Here is a 24,797-nt window from a genome sequence, read left to right as displayed (position 1 = left end):
GCAATTCGGCGGTACGTCCACCCGGCCTCCCGCATGCCCACTATACGCCCTCGCTCAAAGTCCGTCAACTGCACATACGGTTCACGTCCACGCTGTCGCGGCATGCTACCAGTGTTAAAGACTGCGATGGAGCTCCGTATGCCACGGCAAACTGGCTGACACTGACGGTGGCGGTGCACAAATGCTGCGTAGCTAGCGCCATTCGACGGCCAACACCGCGGTTCCTGGTGTGTCCGCTGTGCCGTGCGTGTGATCACTGCTTGTACAGCCCTCTCGCAGTGTCCGGAGCAAGTATGGTGGGTCTGACACACCGGTGTCAATGTGTTCTTTTTTCCATTTCCAGGAGTGTATATTAAGAAGATAGGAAAATAGGAAGATAGGAAGATGGGATGCCGCCAGTGATGCTGTGCAAGAGGGAGTACCTCAGAAACACACTGAACCTTTTTCCCTTGGACGGCCACCACCTATTCAGCTACCACTGCTACTACTACTACTACTACTACTACTACTACTACAACTACTACTACTTGCCATCGGCGGCCAACGACCTCAGCAAAACTTTCGATCTGTCGCCATCAGACGGTGTGACCCTACATCTAGGTTAGGTTACTTTACTCGGCAGCGTTTGCTGTCCTTTATTTCTACTTTTGTCTTACAATCTAATATTACTGCCTAATTAACGCTTTTTTCGTAACACTACAGTGACTATCGATTTAGTCCTTATTCCATGCCAGTGTCGCCTATGCCAGTGTCATCTGTCTCGCTAGTGTCACCCATGCTCTCGTCGCTGCAATTACGCTTTATGCAGCGCTCTACATGTAGCTTGCACAGCCACTGAGATCGATCCATATGTAAGTGTATCTGTAAGTGGTTTTCCTATGAGTCGTGTGAGTGTGCTAGTCGTCTTTCCTGCGACCAACGGTCACTGTGCACAAGCACGTGTTCTGGGATCCCTCTCTCTCTCTCTACATGCACAATCAGCCTCCTGAACGAGGTTTACACACAGCAAATGCGGGGATATGGCCATGGCCGATTAAGAAATAAACCGTGCCTCGGCTGGGACTGACATGTTTCACCCTTAACCTCAAGGTCAGGTTTTCCTGTTTTCAGTCAACATGCTGACGCGTGATATTTAATAGTTATGTCTATCGCGTATATGACGAGCACCACGCACAGTGCTTCCACCGGCGTAAGTCCTGACAGCCGCCGCGCTTGCAGCGAAGCACAGCGTACTGACTCGAAGAGAGTGCAATATTATGTTACTATAGTCATGGGTAATCTCCAGTTCGCTGTGTTCATCCTGTCAAATTTATGCATTAACTTGCGTGCTATTTCTGTAGCTGTTTTGAACAGTTGATTAAACTTCAGTTACTGGTCCAAATTTATGTCCAAGTCTCTTGTAACCCCGTTTATTTTTGTACTATTTCCATCTAATATAACTGTAAGATTTCTTTGTAAGTTCCATTTTAACATAATGTAAAGGTTTTTACTTGTCACAATGATTTCTAACAGCTCCTCATGGGTTGCAGTACTGTTGATGTTCTTTCGAGTTGGGTACTGCCACAAGAAGGAGCTTACTAGCATGTTCAACAATTCCTTCTGGCAGTCGTCCCCTTCCATTAACATTAGCAGGGGCTCAATGGCACTGTTCCAGAGAACGGGCCCGCAAATCGATCTCGGCGGACATCCCTTACTGATCTTTTTGATCATCTTCCGGTTCCTCTCTCACCACCTGACGATTTTATTTATTCAGTAGTGTTCTCTTTACAAATCGAATAGGTGATTAACCGCCCCATCTATTGATTTTCCGAGTGTAAACCGTAACTGATACGGTCCTGAGCGCTCTCTGCGCCTGAAGGTGATCATGAAGGAGTCACTCCTGGACTTTAGCTAGTGAATTTAGAAATCAAATCGATCGATGAGATTTGGGTTATGACGGAATTTTGTCCACAAATTTTTAATAGTAACTTTCTTCCAAACTACAGGCACTTGTCCCAAAAAAATGGTTCAAATGGCTCTGAGCACTATGGGACTCAACTGCTGAGGTCATTAGTCCCCTAGAACTTAGAACTAGTTAAACCTAACTAACCTAAGGACATCACACACATCCATGCCCGAGGCAGGATTCGAACCTCGACCGTAGCGGTCTCGCGGTTCCAGACTGCAGCGCCAGAACCGCGCGGCCACTTCGGCCGGCCCAGCACTTGTCCCACCTGTAGCATGTCCTCATGTAGCTTCGTCCGCTGTTGAGCGATTTACGGTGCGACTTGCTGTAGCATTTGTGAATGAACTATGTCAGGGCCAGGAGCATTCTCTCTTTTCAGCCTCTTAATGACCAAATAGAATTGTTCAAATGGCTCCGAGCACTATGGGACTTAACTTCTGAGGTCATCAGTCCCCTAGAACTTAAAACTACTTAAACCTAACTAACCTAAGGATCTCAGACACATCCATGCCCGAGGCAGGATTCGAACCTGTGACCGTAGCGGTCGCGCGGTTCCAGACTGTAGCGCCTAGAACCGCTCGGCCACACAGGCCGGCAATGACTAAATCGACTTCCTCTTGTGCGAAGGGGAGGGCAACGGGCTCCGTCGTGTATGATGTTTCCAGCTGTGCATATAATTCTGTGTTCAGGTTTCGTCATTTTGTAATTCGTCGTCAAGGAGGTGCATGTACACCAGACATTGCGCTGCCTATCCCCAACTGTGCGTCAGTGTTGACGACATTAACGATATTTTTTTTCTCTCTTTCAAAAATTCGTGTGGCTTGTCCCAGTGAACGTCCTTCAATTATCTACCATTTAATCCTACCCCAGCGTCTCTTTTTAAACTCGGAACAGCGCTTTCTGATATTGTGTTCGAGTCCAGCCTGTCTGTTTCTAAGTGTCACAGCACACTGCTTCAGCTTACGTTTGCCTTTGGAACTAGTCTAACCGTTTCCCCGTTCAACGGTATTCTGCCTCTGGGTTTAATGGTGATGGTCAGTAAGACTGTACTATGTGCACTTGTTATAAAGTCAGTCAGCGCACGTGTCCTATATTCTACACTGCTTTCCACTTCGCATAGTAGGTAGAAGGATACTTTGTCACGAAGCTTCTCCGAACTCACCTTGCGCAGCTTGAAGCGCCGTTTAGACATTATGTGAATTTGCGTGTCATATCAAATATTTATCAGGATCAGCTTCTCCGTCGTCTCCTAGTGTAGCAAGCGATGCAGTACTCTTTTATTTGTTTGCTGTAACCGCACCCGCTCGATTTGGAAATATGTTTGATTGTCCCTCCGCGTTTGTTATAAACAGGATGTGCTAGTGGGTTGTGTTTTCAACAATTCGTCCCCTTTTCCCCTTTCGTCTGTTACGTCTGCGTGCCAAACATCGACAGGACGTTCATATCTTCTTCTTCTTCTTAGGTCTTAAATCATTACGTTGGTTAGCGGCAGATTGCCTTGCTATAGAGAACGGTTTAACTGATGCAGCTGGTATCCACCATGAATTATCTGATGTATTTTAGTCTAGGTCTGTCCTTGTATTTTCCCTTCTACTGCCCCTTCAATGATACGTTTAATGACACTATCAAGTCTCAGCTGATGGTCGACCCATGTGTGCCTTCTATGTTCGATAACCTTCAGGAGACAATGCTTAACTTCCTCAACTCTGTGGAACACCTCTTCGTTTGATATCTTGTCCACCCAGGAAACGTTGCGTTGAGAATTTCTGCGGTGGCACCACACATCGAAGGCTGTTATTTTATGTTTATCTGCTTCTCTGGAAATTCATGTTTCACTTCCGCACAGCAATATACTCCAAACAAACGTCTTTATGAGGCTTCTCCAGAGGCTATGTCGCTGGATGTGAAAATGTTTCTTCTCTTGTTAAAATCAGCTTTTGGCTGCTGGATTTCGGCTTGGGATATCATTCCTTGGCCGTTTGTCTCGTGTAATTTTACTCCATAGACAGGCAGAGGATTCGACGGTCTCCAGTCGCTCATTGTTTATTGAGCATTGAGCAATGGTATTTTGTCTGCTCACCACTAAGAATTTCGTTTTATCACTTAATTTTCGTATTACAGGAAGAGCTGGAGGTTTGGGCCAGCATCGCTTCTAATTGTTCTGCACCGTCACTTAACGCTACGATAACATCAGCAAACCTCAGCATATCTGTTTTCTTTCCATGAATTTTAATGAGCCCTGTAGCTCCTAGTTTCTCCCTAGTTTCATCTATTACACTCTGGATGTATCCAGTGAATAAGTGAGCAGCCCTACCGTACACCCAGCTTAACAACAGCTTCTTCTTTGTGTTCTCCACACCTTATCGTAGCCACATCTGCTCTATAAAGTCTCTGCGCTACTCTACCCTGTCAAAAGCTCTTTTTAAAATCAATGATGACAATATATGTGTCTAGGGCCTTCTTTAGTCTTTTCTCCACAATTAATCTTAAGGCAAATATTGTTTCTCGTCTGCCTACAAACGTTTATATATGCTGTAAGACTCTTTCATTTGTAGCGTGTTACGCAGTCTGCCGGATCCTGTCTGTGCACGGTTCCATGTCGTGTGGGTATTGGTCACAGATGGAGACTGTTACTCACATATCCCTACCACTGACGTCCTCTGCTGTAATGCCGTGTCGTCTGCACAACTGATGACTACACAGGGTGATTCACCCGCCCCTACTGCTGGGTTTTATGTAACCTGTAACGCTTTCGAAAATCCACTTGAGAATACGGAAACTGTGGCCTATAGCGAGAAAGGATCCCAGTACACATTTCAACTACATTAAATCTCCTACATTAAGGCTCTGTTCATTTTTTTCTGTAGGAATAATGATGGTTCAAATGGCTCTGAGCACTATGGGACTTAACATCTGAGTTCATCAGTCCCCTGGAACTTAGAACTACTTAAAGCTAACTAATCTACAGAAATCACACTCATCCATGCCCGAGGCAGGATTCGAACCTGCGACCATAGCAGTCATGCGGTTCCAGACCGAAGCGCCTACACCCGCTCAGCCACCGCGGCCGGCGTAGCACTAATAGTTCGCTTGTAGTGAGTGACAAAATATGAAAACGCTGCCCGTGGTATTTGGAGGTGTTGCAGGTTGCATAAAACCCAGTAGGTAGAGCCCGCTAACTCACCCTGTATGCTTTCCATTGAACGCGGAGATGGCTGCCTTGGGGCTGTCGTCTCAGGAAAGTATCTTGGCAGTTAGCTCAAACACATTATCAGTCATTCCATATGTAGGGCTCCTGAAGGCACGCCCCATCTGCATGTACCTCATTCCCTGTCTTAGTGAACTCCATATTCACGAAGATACTCCTCATAACCTTCAATTGCAGAATCCTAATTATGGATGCCTGATGTACACGTAGCTATGTGCTATATATTCCAAGAGTTCGAGGTACATTCATCCATGCACCTCATCAAGATCCCTGTAGGTTATATATGTATGTTGAGTCCTTCCGCCCCATTGTGCGTTGTGCAGCCAGCCAGCAAGTGACAAAGCCTGCGAGGGAGCTGTCGCACAATCCGGCAAATAATCCTGCAGCGATTCTTACTCCTAGTCAGACCGGCTTATCGACAAGCTGACAGCTTGCTCTACATGCCTGTTACTCCGCAACATGCATGTGGTCCTGGTCATCCGTATATGATATTGACAATGGGCGAAAAGACAGCCATCTCAGTGCGCACGGCTCAGGACTGCCCTCTGTGCCCAGCTGTCATGACCAAGGGTGCAATATACAAGCTGGTCGCTAGTCGTGGTACTGTAATGGACCATACGATCACTTCCTCAAGAAAATGAGGAATAGCTGATTAAACATAAATAAAAAAAGAACGCACGAGGCCATCACCAGCCAACTATGCTCGCCTTCTGCCATGGCTACAGGTTACCAGTGCCACTGCGTACTTGTGCCAGATATGTCTGATACCGAAGGTAGGAGGCGAGGTACTGGCAGAAGTAAAGCTGTGAGGACGGGGCGTGAGTCGTGGTTGGGTAGCTCAGTTGGTAGAGCACTTGCCCGCGAAAGGCAAAGGTCCCGAGTTCGAGTCTCGGTCCGGCACACAGTTTTAATCTGCCAGGAAGTTTCATATCAGCGCACACTCCGCTGCAGAGTGAAAATCTCATTCTGGATATCTGATACCGTTTGCCAGAGACGTGCTGGTATGGCTCAGTGTATTTATTCATCTCAGTCAATACATCATCTCAAACGTCTTCTTGTTGTGGTGAGCGCATAGAAGCGCGGGATGGGCCTGGACTGTGGTGTGTACGCGTCCTCAGTAGCCAACTGGCTCACGGAGTTACTAAGGTGCGCAGGCAGCAGCAGTAACAAGGCAGTGACAGCACCTAGGTAGGTGTACGGCTGTGTCAGGCCTGGGCAGGCTGCAGGCACGCCAACTGGGAAGGGAACCAAGGACCCCAGTGTAGGATACAGTGTCAATGGCGTGCAGATGCAAGTCTGCGCTAGCAGCGAGTCTGCATTCAAGGCGGGCACAAGCTCGACAGCATTGGGAGCGTGTGCAAAGCCTGGAACCCCAGATAAGTGCCCTGAACTCGGTTGAAGTCAGCCAGCAGATGGCACATAGCTGAAGAAGGTGCTAGTTCAGCTGCCGGCAGCATCAGGACTAGCCACAGTCCATTATTCAAACGACTTAGACATTTGATTAAGGCACCACCTTGTAGCAAAATGCTTCAGGTTTCATTTACTTATCGTTGTAGTACTGAACTGCCACTGGGAACATGAGAAAGTTGGAAATCAAAATGCAGCCTTCACAGGACCTGAATCTGCTCGTTGAGTGTTTTAGACGGAAGAAACTATGTCAGCAGCATTGATTCAGCGTAAATTACGTTACGAATACCATGTGAAACCCTTAGTAAGCGCAAAATTTATTCTTGGCATCAGAACTTGGTTCAAGTGGCTTGTAGAATTCGTCGTAACGAATCTCCAGTTCGCCCCGGAGTTTCTGAGTCTGTGGTCGAGCGAGTGAGAGAGAGTTTTGTTCGCAATCCCAGGAAATCAACGACCCATGCGTCGAGATAGTTTGGAGTTCCTCAATCAACTGTCTGGAGAGTATTACGAAAACAACTGCACCTGAAGTCACACACTCTAACACTGTTACACATTCTCAGAGATGCACATAAGGAGGCACATATGCATTTTGTGCAGAAATGTTACCGCCGATCGAAGAAGATGATACATTGCTTGTATTGTATTGTATTGTATGTTAGCCGGGGACCTAGAAACGACGGAGAGGTTCCGTCCCCGCCGCACCCGCAGTGGTCCACAACCTCACGACGACTACCGCAGTCCACTTCACCCCTCCGCCGCCCCACACTGAACCCAGGGTTATTGTGTGGGTCGGCCCCCGGTGAACCCCACAGGGAACGTCTCACACCAGACGAGTGTAACCCCTATGTTTGCGTGGTAGAGTAATGGTGGTGTGCGCGTACATTTGCGCAGCAATCGCTGTCATAGTGTAACTGAGGCGGAAGAGAGGAACCAGACCGCATTCGCCGAGGCAGAAGGAAAACCGCCTAAAAACCATCCACAGACTGGCCGGTTCACCGGACCTCGACACAAATCCGCCGGGCGGAATTCGTGCCAGGGACCAGGCGCTCCTTCCCGCCCGGAAAGCCGTGAGTTAGACCTCACGACCAACCGGGCGGGCTTATACATTGCTTACTCACACAGTCTTTAGCAACGAATCAACCTTTCATATTAGTATCAATGTTCTAACGCACCTGCGATTCTTACATCAGCTCCCGACCACTTGGCACACAAGAATCGCTCGAGTGTATGTAGATGTGTTTATTTTCTGGTCCTGCGAGGTAGGGAGCATGAATTGCGGAATTGATTATACATCGTAAGAACGGTTTTTTCCGTATTCCTGAAAGATTTTCTGTACCAAGTAATTTGATTTAATAAGAGTAGGTACTTTTAGGACAAACATATCGTTCCTTGTACTATTACATTCTTTTTATTATTATGGTGTTTCCAAAATGGTTCAGGATAGAAATGGTTTACTGATAACTAAATTTGAAAAAGGACACATGAATCTTGATACAAGTATCAGACAATTATAAATGAAAATGCTTGCTAACCAATAACTTAAAACAAATGAGTAAGAACAAATGTAAACTCTGCAATATACTATACTTAAACAACGGTAATTAACAAAAAAAATGGCTCTGAGCACCATGGGACTCAACTGCTGTGGTTATCAGTCCCCTAGAACTTAGAACTACTTAAACCTAAGGACATCACACACATCCATGCCCGAGGCAGGATTCGAACCTGCGACCGTAGCAGTCGCACAGTTCCGGACTGCGCGCCTAGAACCGTGAGACCACCGCGGCCGGCGGTAATTAACATATTCGGACAACTATTCCTAACTGACATTCAGCATTACGATCGTGCTGAGCTGAAAGCAACACGAAGGAGGGTTTAGTATACTACTCCAAACCAAACACTGAACTAGACGAAGAGGCACGCATGTGTTAGCATCATATGTAACGTACTCCCTGCGCGATTGCAATGCATCATTTACCTTTGCTGCTCAGTGTGTCGTCGGACGTGTGGGACGCCAGACGGCTGCATCTGCTCTGCACTGCCTGTCAACCAATAAAACTGCTTATTCTTGACTGAAGTGCCAAACATATAGTCTCACCGAACTCTTCTGTGAAGCAGAAGACTGTTTGTCCCTAGTCTACCTATAGTGGCTGCGTACTCTCGTGTGGTTGGTGGGGCGACGTGCACAGTGATGTCTTCACAGTGCCCACAAGAACGTATTAACTAATAATACTCGATTTCTCCACCTGCAGAATATACGAGACTCTCAGCTTATTTAACGCTGATCTTTTTAGAGTCCATTGTGATCAAAACGACCACTGAATAAATCTCTCTCCACGCCCCATGGAGTGTTAAGCACTCCTTGTATCAACACAATATTTTGGAGAGAGAGAGCTCTTTCTTTTCTGCAAATTACGTATATCATAGATTTATTCTTACCAAAACTGGATTTTGCCAACCATACTGCTACGTACAGGGATTATTTCTCCCACTCTCAGAACACTACTTTTAGTCATCTTATCTGCTAACTCCTCCTCCATAAATAAATAAAGTAAATGGTGCAATCTCCCTTCCCTCAAAATTTTCAGATTGTTGCGTCAAGGACAGAGTGTTCTATGAGAGGCCCAGCAATTTAGTAGCATTCATATTATATCTGTAGGTATCATGAACTATTCACATGAGTGCCACGTGCTGTTTTAAATACGTATTTCCTTCTCCGCCTCCTAAAATCTGGCCAATCCAGTTAGTGTGTCGCCTCTCCCTTGGAACACGAAGATCTGAGGCAGTAAACTCGCCTTTGGCCTCCAGTGGTGAAGCATGCTACGCGACTCTGTTGAGTCCTGCGCTGCATCCCTTGTGGTTGTGATATTTATGACCCAACCTTATCCTTTGATACGGTCGGCAAAGTAGCTTCTAAAGAAAAATGTTGCATCTCGGCTCGTCGCCTCCTCTCCGTTCCAGGTCTGTGTTGCTACCGAACTGTATGTAGATGCGAATAAAGGTATTACTTACAAGGGAACCTCCCCATCGCACCCCCCTCAGATTTAGTTATAACTTGGCGCAGTGGATAGGCCTTGAAAAACTGAACACAGATCAATCGAGAAAACAGGAAGAAGTTGTGTGGAACTATGAAAAAAATAAGCAAAATATACAAACTGAGTAGTCCATGCGCAAGGTAGGTAACATAAAGGGTAATGTGAGCTCAGGAGCGCCGTGGTCCCGTGGTTAGCGTGAGCAGCTGCGGAACGAGAGGTTCTTGGTTCAAGTCTTCCCTGGAGTGAAAAGTTTAATGTTTTTTTTTATTTTCAGACAATTATCAAAGTTCTGTCACTCACACATAATCAACTTCGCTCTCCAAAATTCCAGGACATGTTCAGATTTGCTTGGCCATATGCAGGCTTTGACGGTCTACACATGTAAAAATTTGAAAACGTTAAAAACATATGTTTTGACAGAGCACAGGGAAAACTGTGCGATTGTAAACTGTTGCATTCATTTGTTGCAGTTTGTGTGGCAAACTCTTATGTTTTCATCACTTTTTTGGGAGTGATTATCACATCCACAAGAAAACCTAAATCGGGCAAGGTAGAAGAATCTTTTTACCCATTCGCCAAGTGTACAAGTTAGGTGGGTCGACAACATATTCCTGTCGTTTGACGCACATGCTGTCACCAGTGTCGTATAGAATATATCAGACGTGTTTTCCTGTGGAGGAATCGGTTGACCTATTACCTTGCGATCAAATGTTTTCGGTTCCCATTGGAGAGGCACATCCTTTCGTCTACTAATCGCACGGTTTTGCGGTGCGGTCGCAAAACACAGACACTAAACTTATTACAGTGAACAGAGACGTCAATGAACGAACGGACAGATCATAACTTTGCGAAAATAAAGAAAGAAAACTTTTTCATTCGAGGGAAGACTTGAACCAAGGACCTCTCGTTCCGTAGCTGCTCACGCTATCGACGGGACCACGGCGCTCCTAAGCTCACACTATCCTTGATGTTACCTATCTTGCGCATGTACTACTCAGTTTCTATATTTTGCTTATTTTTTCCATAGTTCCACATAACTTCTTCCTGTTTTCTCGATTGATCTGTGTTCAGTTTTTCAAGGCCTATCCACTGTGCCAACTTATAACTAAATCTGATGGGGGTGCGATGGGGAGGTTCCCTTGTTAGTACCGTACACCGATCAGCCCACTACAATTGTGTTATCATTTGTTATACAGATTAAGTCTGTTATGCCGAAAGTATAGCGCATGTCGTTCTAATCGTCTCGTCGAGGAGTTGCCCATGAAGGTGGTAAAACGGACTGCCATCTTACGTGTTGTCCATGGAAGGCGATAAAGTGGGCTGCCGCCTTACAAGGTCCAACTGCAGGATTTGAGGCAGTGAAGAGCCAAACCAGTATGTGGAACACATTCATGACAGCCCCAAAGCGAAGTTTTGGTGCCTTAAGTAAAACTAAGGTGTATGGACCCTTCTTTTTTCATGAGAAAACCATAAAGATTTTATATACCTAGATAGGCACAAAACTTTTCTGTTTCCACACTTTCTTGCTTCAAGCAAGACGGACTACCACCTCACCACCTCGGGGAAGTGCAAGATGCTCTCGAAACTGACTGTAGGGGCATTGGATTGATAGAGGGGGCTGACTGCATGTTTGGCCTGTTCTCCAGACTTGACTCCCCTTGAAAATCTTCCGATAACGGCTGGATGTATGTCCCACCATTACCAGTGGTTCTCCGAGTGCTAAGACGTCGGATTACTACCGCAACTGCAGAAGTGACCCCAGCTATGCTGAATGAACAGTAGCAAGAAACTGACTTCAGACAGGACGTTAGCTGTATGACCAGTGGCAGTCACATACAGCCAAAGTGAAAGTGTAAGTGGAAGCTAAAGTGAAAGTTCAAATATGGTATGAGGCCTGCAGCATTTTGCTACAAGACAGTATCTCTGCTACTTGCATAAGCCTTCTCAATAAAATTCTGTATGTAAGTAAAGTTGTAAAGTCTTTTCAGAATCACCCTGTAGCAACAATAGGTTGGGTGATTCACATAAGGATGACGACTGTCGTGAGGTACCTCTCAGAGCTGGCTGCAGACAATGATAGACACTGTATGGCTGACGAGGGCACAATTTTTGGTCGTTCGTATCGGATGCCGTACTATGTTGTGTCAACAATGTTCCAACCTCGCCAGCAGCAACGGGGACAGAACGTGTGGTAGCAAGTCTCGTTCTAGGGCAAGGGCAGAGGCTTTTGTCATGACAGTGTTCTCCACAGGTCCTCGCATCTGAATAAGATGGTTGTTTCTTGTTTGCTAGGCCACTGGTTACAGTAGAAAGACATTGACAGAACAATGTTCATATTACTATAATTAATATTGTTCCAGTTTGCTTGTTGGTTGCTTCCGCTAACTTCTGATGAGTAGTTTCCTGCAACGTCGATGATTTTGAAGGGGCTATTCGAGGTCCCCTTAAGGAGGCACGTTTCAATGGGGAACTAGAGCTTCTAAGGTACACTATAGTGGAAGTACTGTAGATGTTGTCTTCACCATGCAACGGATATATAAAGGCACCTGTTAAGGCACTATGTGTAGTCAAGCCAGAAAAGCACTTGAGGTGGGGACTTCGGTCTTAGCTGCTTCTGTCGCCGGCCTGAGGGTATTTGCTACAAGAAGCAGAGTACACTGGGAAGCGGCAATGTGGGTGCTGTCCTCACCGTGACTAGAATTTGATGCACCAGTTACGACCCTTGAAGCCGGGAGCACAAAGGAGGGCGTGCAATCGTTTTATCCTCATCTCATATGATCCCTGCTGAGCTAACGTAGCTATTTTGACATATGATTTGCTCTTGTTGTTATCATAATGCTTCCTTCGTTTGTCGCTGGACAAGGATAGAGGTAGATTTGATCTGTTGCGGCCACATGTAGTAAGCGTTGCTTCACGCAGTGGAGAATGGCAAAACAGAGGCATGCTGGCGACCGAGGCGTTGTGAAGTAGGCAGGCACAGATAGCCTTGCTGACAGCAGCAGTCTGCCAACAGGCTGACGCAAGGACGCACACAGACCGAGCGCCGAGCGAAACCTGGAGGGTGCTGAGTAAGGGAAGTGAGGCCAGCACGCTAAGTTACGCTGCAGTATACTGCAGGAGTAATAACAAAAAGCTACCACGGAGGGTAAAAAACGTCCTCCTGCCAGATATAAATAGTGGAGCCCAGGCAGCAACAGACAGAAGCCATTAGGAAGCAGTTCGGATCTGAGGACGGACATGGTCCGTGTTCAAATGTTCGTAGGTGACAATTACGGAAGTCTGTTCCAGCTTTCAGGAGTCATCCGTTTGCCTCCAGATGTCAGCTTCAGCTCTGGAGGTCGGCCTCGAGTTCGGTCGGCACCACGGCTGACTAACTACAGCGAGAACGTCCAGCAGGACTGGCCGCAGCGCGGTCTTGGTCACAGACGCCGCTGGGGACTGGCGCCTGGACTTCACGGCAACTCGACCCCACGGCGCGTGGTCCGACCATGACAGGACCTCGCAGACATCGCGACTGACGGCAACCCAGCCGCCGGTTCAGCAGGCGTCGGCAGCTGACCTCACGGCGACGCGGCTCCGTGGGCGTGCCCGTACTGGGGCGCCGAGCGGCGACGAGTTCATCTCAACTATAGGGCATCCTGGCTTGAGAGGAGCACTGGTGGCCTGAGGCTCCCGAGTGCGATCAGCGGCGCGCGTTGCGCGCATCGTCGAAGAATCTACACAGCAGCAGCCAGGCAGAGGGATCCGCAGGGCTGGGCAGCGACGACGAGGGAGAAATTATAAAGAAAGTTCAATAAATAATTGTAAAACTCCACGCCGTCTCAGTCTTTGGCGCAGCCACTGTGTCTGCTGCTAACAGTTCCTATGTGCAGCATTTTCCATTTGTCTTTTTCTCTCCTTTCAAAGGTTCATTCGTTATTTAAGAGTTCTTTCCCAAGGTCCTTACCAGACTGAGAAGCACTATTTGCAGCATGGTCTGCTTTTATGCCTCATATTTCACATTTTCAGCCATGTCGTGACGGATCACACCTTGCGCCACCATCTCATCCATATAATCCATCGTGCTCATGATTCAGAAATGAATCTCTTCTGATTGGAATGCTGACAGGTGCATTTCCGCTTCTGTGTTGTCTGCTTTTCCCGCACAGCTGCCATAGCCACTGGTAGGTAGGATGCCCAGCCAATGTCTCCATTCCATCACCAGTCTCCAGTACTCTGCCGTGTCGACGGAGATTTGTACTTACGTTTTGTTATAGATGTGGTGCTTGATGCACTGTTGACGCTGATGTTCTGTGTTCCCTCCTGTGTTACTGTGCGTCTCCACAGACCGTTCGGGTAAGCTGGCAGTCGTGCAGCTGCCTGTAGTCGTTGTGAGGCATTCGGACGTTCCCGATTTCTTGCGAAGTCGGATTCGTTTCTGGCACGGAATACAGCATACTTTAGACTATTTCGCTTTTGCAGTCTGTACTTTTGTGGCCCTTCTCTCCTCATCTGTTGCACACAACATCAGTTTCTATCCAGTGTTTCACCATGTACACTCCTGGAAATTGAAATAAGAACACCGTGAATTCATTGTCCCAGGAAGGGGAAACTTTATTGACACATTCCTGGGGTCAGATACATCACATGATCACACTGACAGAACCACAGGCACATAGACACAGGCAACAAAGCATGCACAACGTCAGCAGTAGTACAGTGTATATCCACCTTTCGCAGCAATGCAGGCTGCTATTCTCCCATGGAGACGATCGTAGAGATGCTGGATGTAGGCCTGTGGAACGGCTTGCCATGCCATTTCCATCTGGCGCCTCAGTTGGACCAGCGTTCGTGCTGGACGTGCAGACCGCGTAAGACGACGCTTCATCCAGTCCCAAACATGCTCAATGGGGGACAGATCCGGAGATCTTGCTGGCCAGGGTAGTTGACTTACACCTTCTAGAGCACGTTGGGTGGCACGGGATACATGCGGACGTGCATTGTCCTGTTGGAACAGCAAGTTCCCTTGCCGGTCTAGGAATGGTAGAACGATGGGTTCGATGACGGTTTGGATGTACCGTGCACTATTCAGTGTCCCCTCGACGATCACCAGTGGTGTACGGCCAGTGTAGGAGATCGCTCCCCACACCATGATGCCGGGTGTTGGCCCTGTGTGCCTCGGTCGTATGCAGTCCTGATTGTGGCGCTCACCTGCACGGCGCCAAACACGCATACGATCATCATTGGCACCAAGGCAGAAGCGACTCTCATCGCTGAAGACGACACGTCTCCATTCGTCCCTCCATTCACGCCTGTCGCGACACCACTGGAGGCGGGCTGCACGATGTTGGGGCGTGAGCGGAAGACGGCCTAACGGTGTGCGGGACCGTAGCCCAGCTTCATGGAGACGGTTGCGAATGGTCCTCGCCGATGCCCCAGGAGCAACAGTGTCCCTAATTTGCTGGGAAGTGGCGGTGCGGTCCCCTACGGCACTGCGTAGGATCCTACGGTCTTGGCGTGCATCCGTGCGTCGCTGCGGTCCGGTCCCAGGTCGACGGGCACGTGCACCTTCCGCCGACCACTGGCGACAACATCGATGTACTGTGGAGACCTCACGCCCCACGTGTTGAGCAATTCGGCGGTACGTCCACCCGGCCTCCCGCATGCCCACTATACGCCCTCGCTCAAAGTCCGTCAACTGCACATACGGTTCACGTCCACGCTGTCGCGGCATGCTACCAGTGTTAAAGACTGCGATGGAGCTCCGCATGCCACGACAAACTGGCTGACACTGACGGCGGCGGTGCACAAATGCCGCGCAGCTAGCGCCATTCGACGGCCAACACCGCGGTTCCTGGTGTGTCCGCTGTGCCGTGCGTGTGATCATTGCTTGTGCAGCCCTCTCGCAGTGTCCGGAGCAAGTATGGTGGGTCTGACACACCGGTGTCAATGTGTTCTTTTTTCCATTTCCAGGAGTGTAGTCAAGATCTCAACGCCTAAAACAATACAGGACTTCAGCACATGACTAAACTCAAAATGAATGGAAACTGATAAGTGCATGGTCTTTTTCCAGTAAATTTAACTTCAGATTGAAACTCCTCTTGTCATCCTCTAACTGAGAAGCAATGGCCAAAATTCAGGGATATCACAGGAACGATCATTCGAAGCAAAAAGTCTAGTAAATAGGAGCTCTAAAATGTATACCTTAAAAGCTATGAGCACTTCATCTTCGATAAGTGAAACAAATCTCTTCTGCTACAAAGTCTTTGCTTCCCATATTTTGGGAGGAGGTAGTACGGAAGAAAACAAGAATAAAATGTCTATTAAACATGGCCTGTAAAATGCATACCTGAAGAGCTATGAGCACTGGTACAATAGAAGAGATGTCTTTCACACCAGCGAAGATGGGAGCTTTGTTCCTCAGCATCGAAGATGAAGTGCTCATAGCTCTTAACGTATGTATTTTACACCTCATGTTTACTGGACCATTCCTCGTGGGAAATCCTGTATATCTTCTCAAGAAAATCCTGGTCTGCAAGGGTCTTCCTGAACAGTTGAACATGGACTCTCGCATTTTCTTCACGGATTTGGGCAGCCGTTTCGGAGCGAATCTCTCGCCCACCGCAAACTCCCAAGCAATTGGAAAGAAGGGCAGGTGACTCCTTCATATGAGAAGGATAAAAGAGCGTACCCGCAGAATTACAGATCAGTATCGTTACATCAGCTTTGCTGCAGATTTCTAGAACATATTCTGAGTTCGAATACAATTAATTTCCTAGAGACTGAAAAGCTTATATCCACGAATCACCACAGCTTTCGAAAGCATTGCTCGTGTAGAACTCAGCTTACCCTTTTCTCACACGATGTACTACGAACTAAGGATGAAGGGCAACAGACAGCATTTGACAGCATCTGACACGATACCCCAGTGATAACCCTTGATGAAGGCAGAAGCATACAGAATAGGTTCCTAGGTATGGGAGTGCCTTGAAGACTTCTTTAGTAATAGTATCCAGTTTGTTGATCTGGGCATTGGGTATCGTCAGGAATGCCCCAGTAAAGTGTGTTAGAACAGTTTTATTTTCTGTATACATAAATGAACTGGCGGACAGAGTGGACAGCAATTTTCGGTTGTTTGCTGATGAAGTTGTGGTGTACAAGAAGATGTCGAAGTTGAGTGATGATGCAAGATTACTTAGACAAAATTTCTAGTTAGTCTTCTGGCTGGTATGATGCGGCCCACCACGAATTCCTCTCCTTTGCCAACCTCTTCATTTCAAAGTAGCACTTCCATCTTACGTCCTCAATTATGTGTTCCAATCTCTGGTTTCCTCAACTGTTCTGACTCTACAGCTTCCTCCAGTAACATGGAAGTTATTCCCTGATGTCTTAACAGATGTGCTACCATTCTGTCCCTTCTTCTTGTCTGTGTTTTCCATACATTCGTTTCCTCGCCGAATCTACAGGGTACCTCCATTTTCCCTACATAATCAGTCCACATAAATTTCAACATTCTTCTACAACGCGACGTTGCAAACACTTCGATTCTCTTCTTTTCTCGATTTTCCCAGAGTCCATGTTCCACTGCCAGACAATGCTGTGCTCCAAACATACATCCTTAGAAACTTCTTACTCAAATTAAGGCCTATCTTTGGTAGTAGTAGACTCGTATTTGTCAGGAATGCGCTTTTTGCCTGCGCTAGTCTGCTTTTATGTCCTCCTTGCTCCGATCATCATGGATTATTTCGCTGCCTAGGCAGCAGAATTTTTTTAACTTCATCTACTTCGTGACATCAATCCTGATGTTAAGTTTCTCAGTTGTTCTCATTCCTGCTGCTTCTCGTTACTTTTGTCTTTCTTCGATTTACTCTCAGTCTGTATTCTGTACTCATTAGGCTGTTCATTCCATTCAGCAGATCCTGTAATTCTTCTTCACTTTCACTCAGGATAGCAATGTCATCAGCGAATCTTAACATTGATATCCTTCCACCATCAAAGTTAATTCGACTCTTGAGACTTTCTTTTATTTCCATCATTGCTTCTTCGACGTACATATTGAACAGAAGTGGCGAAAGACCACATCCCTGTTCTAGGTCTTCCATTCTCATTGTTCCCTCTTGCTTCTTGCACATATTGTATATTACCCGTCTTTTCCTATAGCTTATCCCCATTTCTCTCAGAATTTCGAACATCTTGCACCATTTTACATTATCGAACGCTTTTTCCAGGTCGACAAATCCTATGAAAGTGTTTTGATTTTTCTTCAGTCTTGCTTTCATTATCAATTGAAATGTGAGGCCTCTCTGGAGCCTTTACCTCACCTAAATCCAAAGTAACGGTCACGTAACAGATCCCGAGTTTACTTTTCCAGTCTTCTGTTTATTGTTCTTGTCAGCAACTTGGATGCATGAGCTGTCAAGCTGGTTGTGCGATGATTCTCACACTTGTCATCTCTTGCAATATTGGGAATTGTGTGGATGATATGTTTTCGAAAGTCAGATGGTACATCGCCAGCCTCATACATTGTACATACCAACGTGAATAGTCGTTATGTTTCCATTTCTCTGAATAATTTTATGAATTATGATGGAATGTTATCTATCCTTTCTGTCTTTTTTGGTCTTAAGTCCTCCAAATCTCTCTTAAATTCTGATTTTAATGCTGGATTCGTTATCTCTTCTAAATCGACTCCTGTTTCTTCTTCTATCACATCAGACAAATGTCCCCCTCATAGGGGCCTTCAGTGTACTCTTTCCACCTATCCGCTCTCTGCTCTGCATTTAATAACGGTATTCCCGTTGCACTCTTAATGTTACCACCCTTACTTTTAATTTCACCGAAGGTTTTTTTGACTTTCTTATATGGTGAGTCAGTCCTCCCAACAATCATTTCCTTTTTGATTTCTTCACTTTTTTCATGCAGACATTTAGCCTTAGCTTTCTTGCACTTCCTTGTTATTTCATTCCCAAGTGACTTGTATTTCTGTATTCTTGAATTTTCCTGAACATTTTTTTACTTGCTTCATTTGAGGATCAGTTGAAGTATTTCCTCCGTTACCCTTGTTTTTTTCACAGATATCTTCTTATACCTTTGTTTTTCTTTCCAAATTCTGTGATTTCCCTATTTAAAGATGTGAATTCCTCTTCAACTGAACAGCCTACTCAGCTATTCATTATTTCAGTATGTATAGCATCAGAGAACTTGAAGCGTATCTCGTCATTTCTTTGCACTTCCGTATCTCACTTCTTTGTGTCTTGATTCTTCCTGACTAACCTCTTAAACTTATGCCTACTCTTCATCGTTACTAAATTGTGGTCTGAGTCTGTATCTGCTGCTGGGTATGCGTTAAAATCCAGTACCTCATTTCGGAGTATCTGCTTGATGTGGTGTATCTAAAATCATCCCTTATCACCCGGCCTTTTCCAAGTATACCTCCTCCTCTTCTGATTCTGGAACAGAGTATTCGCCATTACTAGCCGAAATTTACTACAGAAATCAATTATTCTTTCTCCTCTCTCTTTCCTACTATCAAGTCCTTATTCTCCCGGAACTCTTACTTCTACTTCTGCCTCTACAACGGCATTCCTATCCGCCATTACTATTAGATTTCATCTCCCTTTACGTACTTGTTCAATATCCTCGTATGTTTTCTCTACCTTTTCATCTTCAGGTTGCGAAGTCGGCATATAGATAGCCGTTTATCCCTCGCCTTATCTGCGAGGTGAAATAGGAATTTAAACGAATAGTAGTGGTACAGAGTTCTCATGCCACGCACGGTACAGTGTGTATAACTTTGTAGATGTAGAGCTTCTGGCTCTGGCATGTATTCAGTCCCCACAGTCGCTACATTTAGTGTTGCGCAAAGCCTTTACCTTCAGCTTCTTCTTCCGTGGGTCAAGTTTGCTAGTTAGAATTTCATTCATCGTGTACACGTCCTTGTGTCCATGTTGTTAACAGGTTTTGTAAAGAGGGTAGCTGCCTTGCGGTAGTTTTTCTGTTCAACCTTAGCATCGTCTTTAGCCTATATTTTTCTCTTTCCTTCCGTCACTACAGAAGCGAAGACCTGATTGTTTAATGGCGTCTACAGCTTTTCATTTTCATCCCTTAGTTTACCGATTTCGTTCTGTAGGCGTTGTATTCTTTCAGCGCATCATGAGCGTCTGCCTATACATTCTCAGAATCATAATGCCTTGGAGTTTGGGTCTCTCAACTGCGTAGAGAAGTACACTACTGGCCATTAAAATTCCTACCCGAAGAAGAAATGCAGATGATAAACGGGTAGTCATTGGACAAGTATATTATAGTAGAACTGACATGTGATTACATTTTTACGCAATTTGGGTGCATAGATCCTGAGAAATCAGTACCCAGAACAACCACCTCCGGCCGTAATAACGGCCTTGATACGCCTGGGCATGTCAAACAGAGCTTTGATGGCGTGTACAGGTACAGCTGCCCATGCAGCTTATCACAGTTTATCAAGAGTACTGACTGGCGTATTGTGACGAGACAGTTGCTCGGCCACCATTGACCAGGCGTTTTCAGTTGCTGAGAGATCTGGTGAATGTGTTGGCCTGGGCAGCAGTCGAACATTTTCTGTATCCAGAAAGTCCTGTACAGGACCTGCAACATGCGATCGTGCATTATCCTGCTGAAATGTAAGGTTTCGCTGGGATCGAATGAAGGGTAGAGCCACGGGTCGTAACACATCTGAAATGTAACGTCCACTGTTCAAAGTGCCGTCAATGCGAACAATAGGTGACCGAGACGTGTAACCAATGGCACCCTATACCATCACGCCGGGTGATACGCCAGTATGGCTATGACGAATACACGCTTCCAATGTGCGTTCACCGCGATGTCGCCAAACACGGATGCGACCATCATGATGCTGTAAACAGAACCTGGATTCATCCGAAAAAATTACGGTTTGCCATTCGTGCACCCAGGTTCGTCATTGAGTACACCATCGTCAAGGGTAACCGCAGCCATGGTCCCCGAGCTGATAGTCCATGCTGCTGCAAACGTCGTTGAACTGTTCGTGCAGATGGTTGTTGTCCTGCAAACGTCTCCATCTGTTGACTCAGGGTTCGAGACGTGGCTGCACGATCCGTTACAGCCATGCGGAAAAGATGCATGTCATCTCGACTGTTAGTGATACGAGGCCGTTGGGATCCAGCACGGCGTTCCGTATTACCCTCCTGAAGCCACCGATTCCATATTCTGCTAACAGTCATTGGATCTCGAACAACGCATCAATGTCGCGATACGATAAACCGCAATCGCGATAGGCTACAATCCGACCTTTATCAAAGTCGGAAACGTGATGGTACGCATTTTTCCTCCTACCACGAGGCATCACAACAACGTTTCACCAGTCAACGCCGATCAACCGCTCTTTCTGTATGAAAAATCGGTTGGAAACTTTCCTCGTGTCAGCACGTTGTAGGTGTCGCCAGCGGCGCCAACCTTGTATGAATGCTCTGAAAAGCTAATCATTTGCGTATCACAGCATCTTCTTCCTGTCGGTTAAATTTCGCGTTTGTAGCACGTCATCTTCGTGGTGTAGCAATTTTAATGGCCGGTAGTGTAGCTGGTTCTCAACTTTTGTGGACGGTTTTGCGCCACATTTCCTCTCTTCTCTTTCCGCAAGTTGAGTCTGTCTGGGTTAGTATTTGCTCAGATCCGTGGGGGAGAGCACTTTTCGCTGCCTCAGAGATCATATTTAATACTTTGGTCTACTCAGCTGCCTTGACCCTGTTCACTAGCAGCAGCAGCAGCAGCAGCAGCAGTGGTATAAGGCTGCGCTGTTGTGAAGACCTTCGCTTGGCTTTCCCTACACGGGCACGCCCAGCAGGGAGGAGGGAGGACAGCTGGTGGCTGACACTGCTGCAGAGGTCGAGGTGCGGTGCTTGCATCGCGGCCTGTTGCTCCGACACGCGAGAACCGTCAAGGCCGATCCCGAGGGCGGCAGACACTGCCAGCGTTAGGGCGACGGCCTCTCCGCACACACAGCAGGCGAATGCACTAAAAAACTTCAATCTCTTGTTTCAAATTAAGATACGTAACGAATACACGAGAAATGCTCGAAGTCACAAAACACTCCCGGCACCTGCCAAAGTAAGTGTCAACTGTACATAACTAGAATGAGATTTTCACTCTGCAGCGGAGTCTGCGCTGATATGAAACTTCCTGGCAGATTAAAACTGTGTGCCGGACCGAGACTCGAACTCGGGACCTTTGCCTTTCGCGGGCAAGTGTTCTACCAACTTTTTTTTATTTTTTAATTCATTTGTTCGATATTGTTCGTTGCGTTTGGTCTGGGCGACGTCACAAGACATCCGTTCAAGTTGATCGTTGATTCCATCACTCAGTTTTTTTTATTACAGAGAGCACGCAGCCCTCTGACCGAACATGCTGAGCTACCGTGCCGGCATTTACGTAATGAATACACGAGAAACCAACTGAGCTACCCTAGCACGACTCACGCCCCATCCTCACAGCTTTACTTCCACCAGTACCTCGTCTCCTACCTTCCAAACTTTACAGAAGCTCTCCTCCTAACCATGCACGACTAGCACTCCTGAATGAAAGGATGTTGCAGAGACACAGTTTTAATCTGTCAGGAAGTTTCATATCAGTGCACACTCCGCTGCAGAGTGAAAATCTCATTCTGGAAACATCCCCTAGACTGTGGCTAGGCCATGTCTCCGCAATATCCTTTCTTTCAGGAGTGCTAGTCCTGCATGGTTCGCAGGAGAGCTTCTGTAAAGTTTGGAAGGTAGGAGACGAGGTACTGGCGGAAGTAAAGCTGTGAGGACGGGGCGTGAGTCGTGCTAGGGTAGCTCAGTTGGTAGAGCCCTTGCCCGCGAAAGGCAAAGGTCTCGAGTTCGAGTCTCCGGCCCGGACACAGTTTTAATCTGAAAGGAAGTTTCATATCAGCGCACACTCCGCTGCAAAGTGAAAATCTCATTCTGGAAACATCCCCTAGGCTGTGGCTAAGCCATGTCTCCGCAATATCCTTTCTTTCAGGAGTGCTAGTCCTGCATGGTTCGCAGGAGAGCTTCTGTAAAGTTTGGAAGGTAGGAGACAGGGTACAGCTCTGAGGACGGGGCGTGAGTCATGCTAGGGTAGCTCAGTTGGTAGAGCACTTGCCCGCGAAGGGCAAAGGTCCCGAGTTCGAGTCTCGGTCCGGCACACAGTTTTAATCTGTCCATAAATAACTTTAATACAGGTAAACTGCGTCCGAATGCGGACCCACATTACACTGCAACCAATTCAGCAGCTATCTTAGTAGACAGGCGTATTGTTCCAATTTACGTGTCCAAAACAATCTTCATTAAATTCCATTTATATGGTTGGTTTATTTCGTTAGATTCGATGTTGACAAGAGCCACATTTATTTAGTGACTCCAAGACAAAAAATCTGCCAGTATGTTGATGTAATATCCGTCCACTCCCGTCATTTTCTACCATGTTTTCTGCCATCGACTTAGCATCGATCTTCGTACGCAACCTGATTCACGCCAGTGACCTGCGTAGCTTATGAGAGGCTACGTCACATAAATTGACACAAATTTATTGTTCATCGTTAAGAAAAGGACGTTTTTACTGGCTTCTACAAGAACTGTTGGTAGTCATCGACAAATGTAAGTTGCAGTTGAATGCTTTCCTTTGGGAAACGTCTCTTCCATAAAGGAATACATAAGATTCTTCCAATTGTGATTGTTATTACATACAAAAATAAATGGGTTTCTAGAAATACCCTTCTCACAGTCAGACCACAGGGCAGTATCTGTGTGTGTATAATGGTTCAAATGGCTCTGAACGCTATGGGACTTAACATATGTGGTCATCAGTCCCCTAGAACTTAGAACTACTTAAACCTAACTAACCTAAGGACATCCCACACATCCATGCCCGAGGCAGGATTCGAACCTGCGGCCGTAGCGGTCACGCGGTTCCAGACTGAAGCGCCTAGAACTGCACGGCCACACCGGCCGGCTGTGTGTGTGTGTGTGTGTGTGTGTGTGTGTGTGTATGTGTGTGTGTGTGTGGGTGTGGGTGGGTGGGTTGTACGTGGGTATGTTTTGTGTGCGATTGCGCTCGTGAACGCGTCTGTGAAACACCGTAAAACCTTGCGTTGTATCTAGGGTAGAGTATCACTTTTCCTGTGAACTGTTTTATCACTTGAGCTACTAAAGTACCTGCGACAGGCAGACTCATAGCTTCAGCATACCACTGGTTTTTCTCCATTCCTTTCAATTCCTGTAAACCTCTACCTTGATAGACTAGCACTTCCAGCTGAATTAATGGTGGAGTGTGTGATTTTTCAGGACCCTCACACGTGTTAATGAAGTGTAATTACTGACATCAAGAACACGGATTGGGATTAATTTAAGGAAAACAAGTGGAAAGGCGGCCCAACTTGAAGGATCTTTTGTCATTCCCAAACAAATATCTTATTTAATAACAATTCAGTCATGAGTCAATTCCGCGGAATAGATACAAATAGTTAAGATTCTTTAAATTAAATTAAAAAATGTATAAGGATATTTGCGTTAAATATAAAATTAGAAATAGTACTCAGAAAAGTCAACTGTGCAACACAATGGTGGACCACCCAATTACAAACAGTTAATTAATTAAATAAACCGCCGCTGGCATTCCGTCCCCCAGCTACGTCACAACTGTGAGTTAATTAGAAACACGGTCGATGTTTTTTTTTTTTTTCATCAGTCTGCTGACTGGTTTCATGCGGCCCGCCACGAATTCCTTTTTCCTTTCCTATGCCAACCACTTCATCTCAGCAGCCTGCATCCTCAATTATTTGCTGGATGTATTCCAATCTCTGTCTTCCTCTACAGCTTTTCCCGTCCAGGGCTCCCTCTAGTACCATACAGGTCATTCCCTGATCTCTTAACAGATGTCCTATCATCCTGTCTTTTCTCCTTATCAGAGTTTTCCAAATGTTCCTCTCCTCTCCAGTTCTGCGCAAAACCTCCTCAGTCGTTATCTTATCAGTCCACCTAATTTTTAACATTCGCCTGTAGCACCACATCTGAAGTGCGTCGATTCTCTTCTGTTCCGGTTTTCCCGCAGTCCATGTTTCACTATCATACAATGCTGTGCTGCAAACGTACGTTCTCAGAAATTTCTTTCTCAAATTAAGGAAGATGTTTTATACTAATGGACTTCTCTAGGTCAGGCATGCCTTTTTTGC

At 46.3% G+C, this 24,797-nt stretch overlaps 1 protein-coding gene and 1 non-coding gene across 2 annotated transcripts in view; one reads left to right on the top strand and one right to left on the bottom strand.

The window, feature by feature from the left end:
- Positions 1–21,492, bottom strand: part of LOC126456322 (uncharacterized) — a 653,934-nt gene extending 632,442 nt beyond the window's left edge. Inside the window, exon 1 of the mRNA XM_050092109.1 lies at positions 21,317–21,492. Coding sequence (XP_049948066.1) covers positions 21,317–21,492 — 176 coding nt within the window. The remainder of the gene's footprint in view (positions 1–21,316) is intronic.
- Positions 5,981–6,055, top strand: Trnas-cga (transfer RNA serine (anticodon CGA)). The gene has a single exon. It is a non-coding gene; the product is annotated as a tRNA-Ser (tRNA).
- Positions 21,493–24,797: the final 3,305 nt, after the last annotated feature.

This window comes from Schistocerca serialis, chromosome 1 (assembly GCF_023864345.2).
Source record: "Schistocerca serialis cubense isolate TAMUIC-IGC-003099 chromosome 1, iqSchSeri2.2, whole genome shotgun sequence".
NCBI lineage: Eukaryota > Metazoa > Arthropoda > Insecta > Orthoptera > Acrididae > Schistocerca > Schistocerca serialis.
Note: the sequence above shows the minus strand (reverse complement) of the source record. Positions and strands in the feature narration are given on the sequence as shown.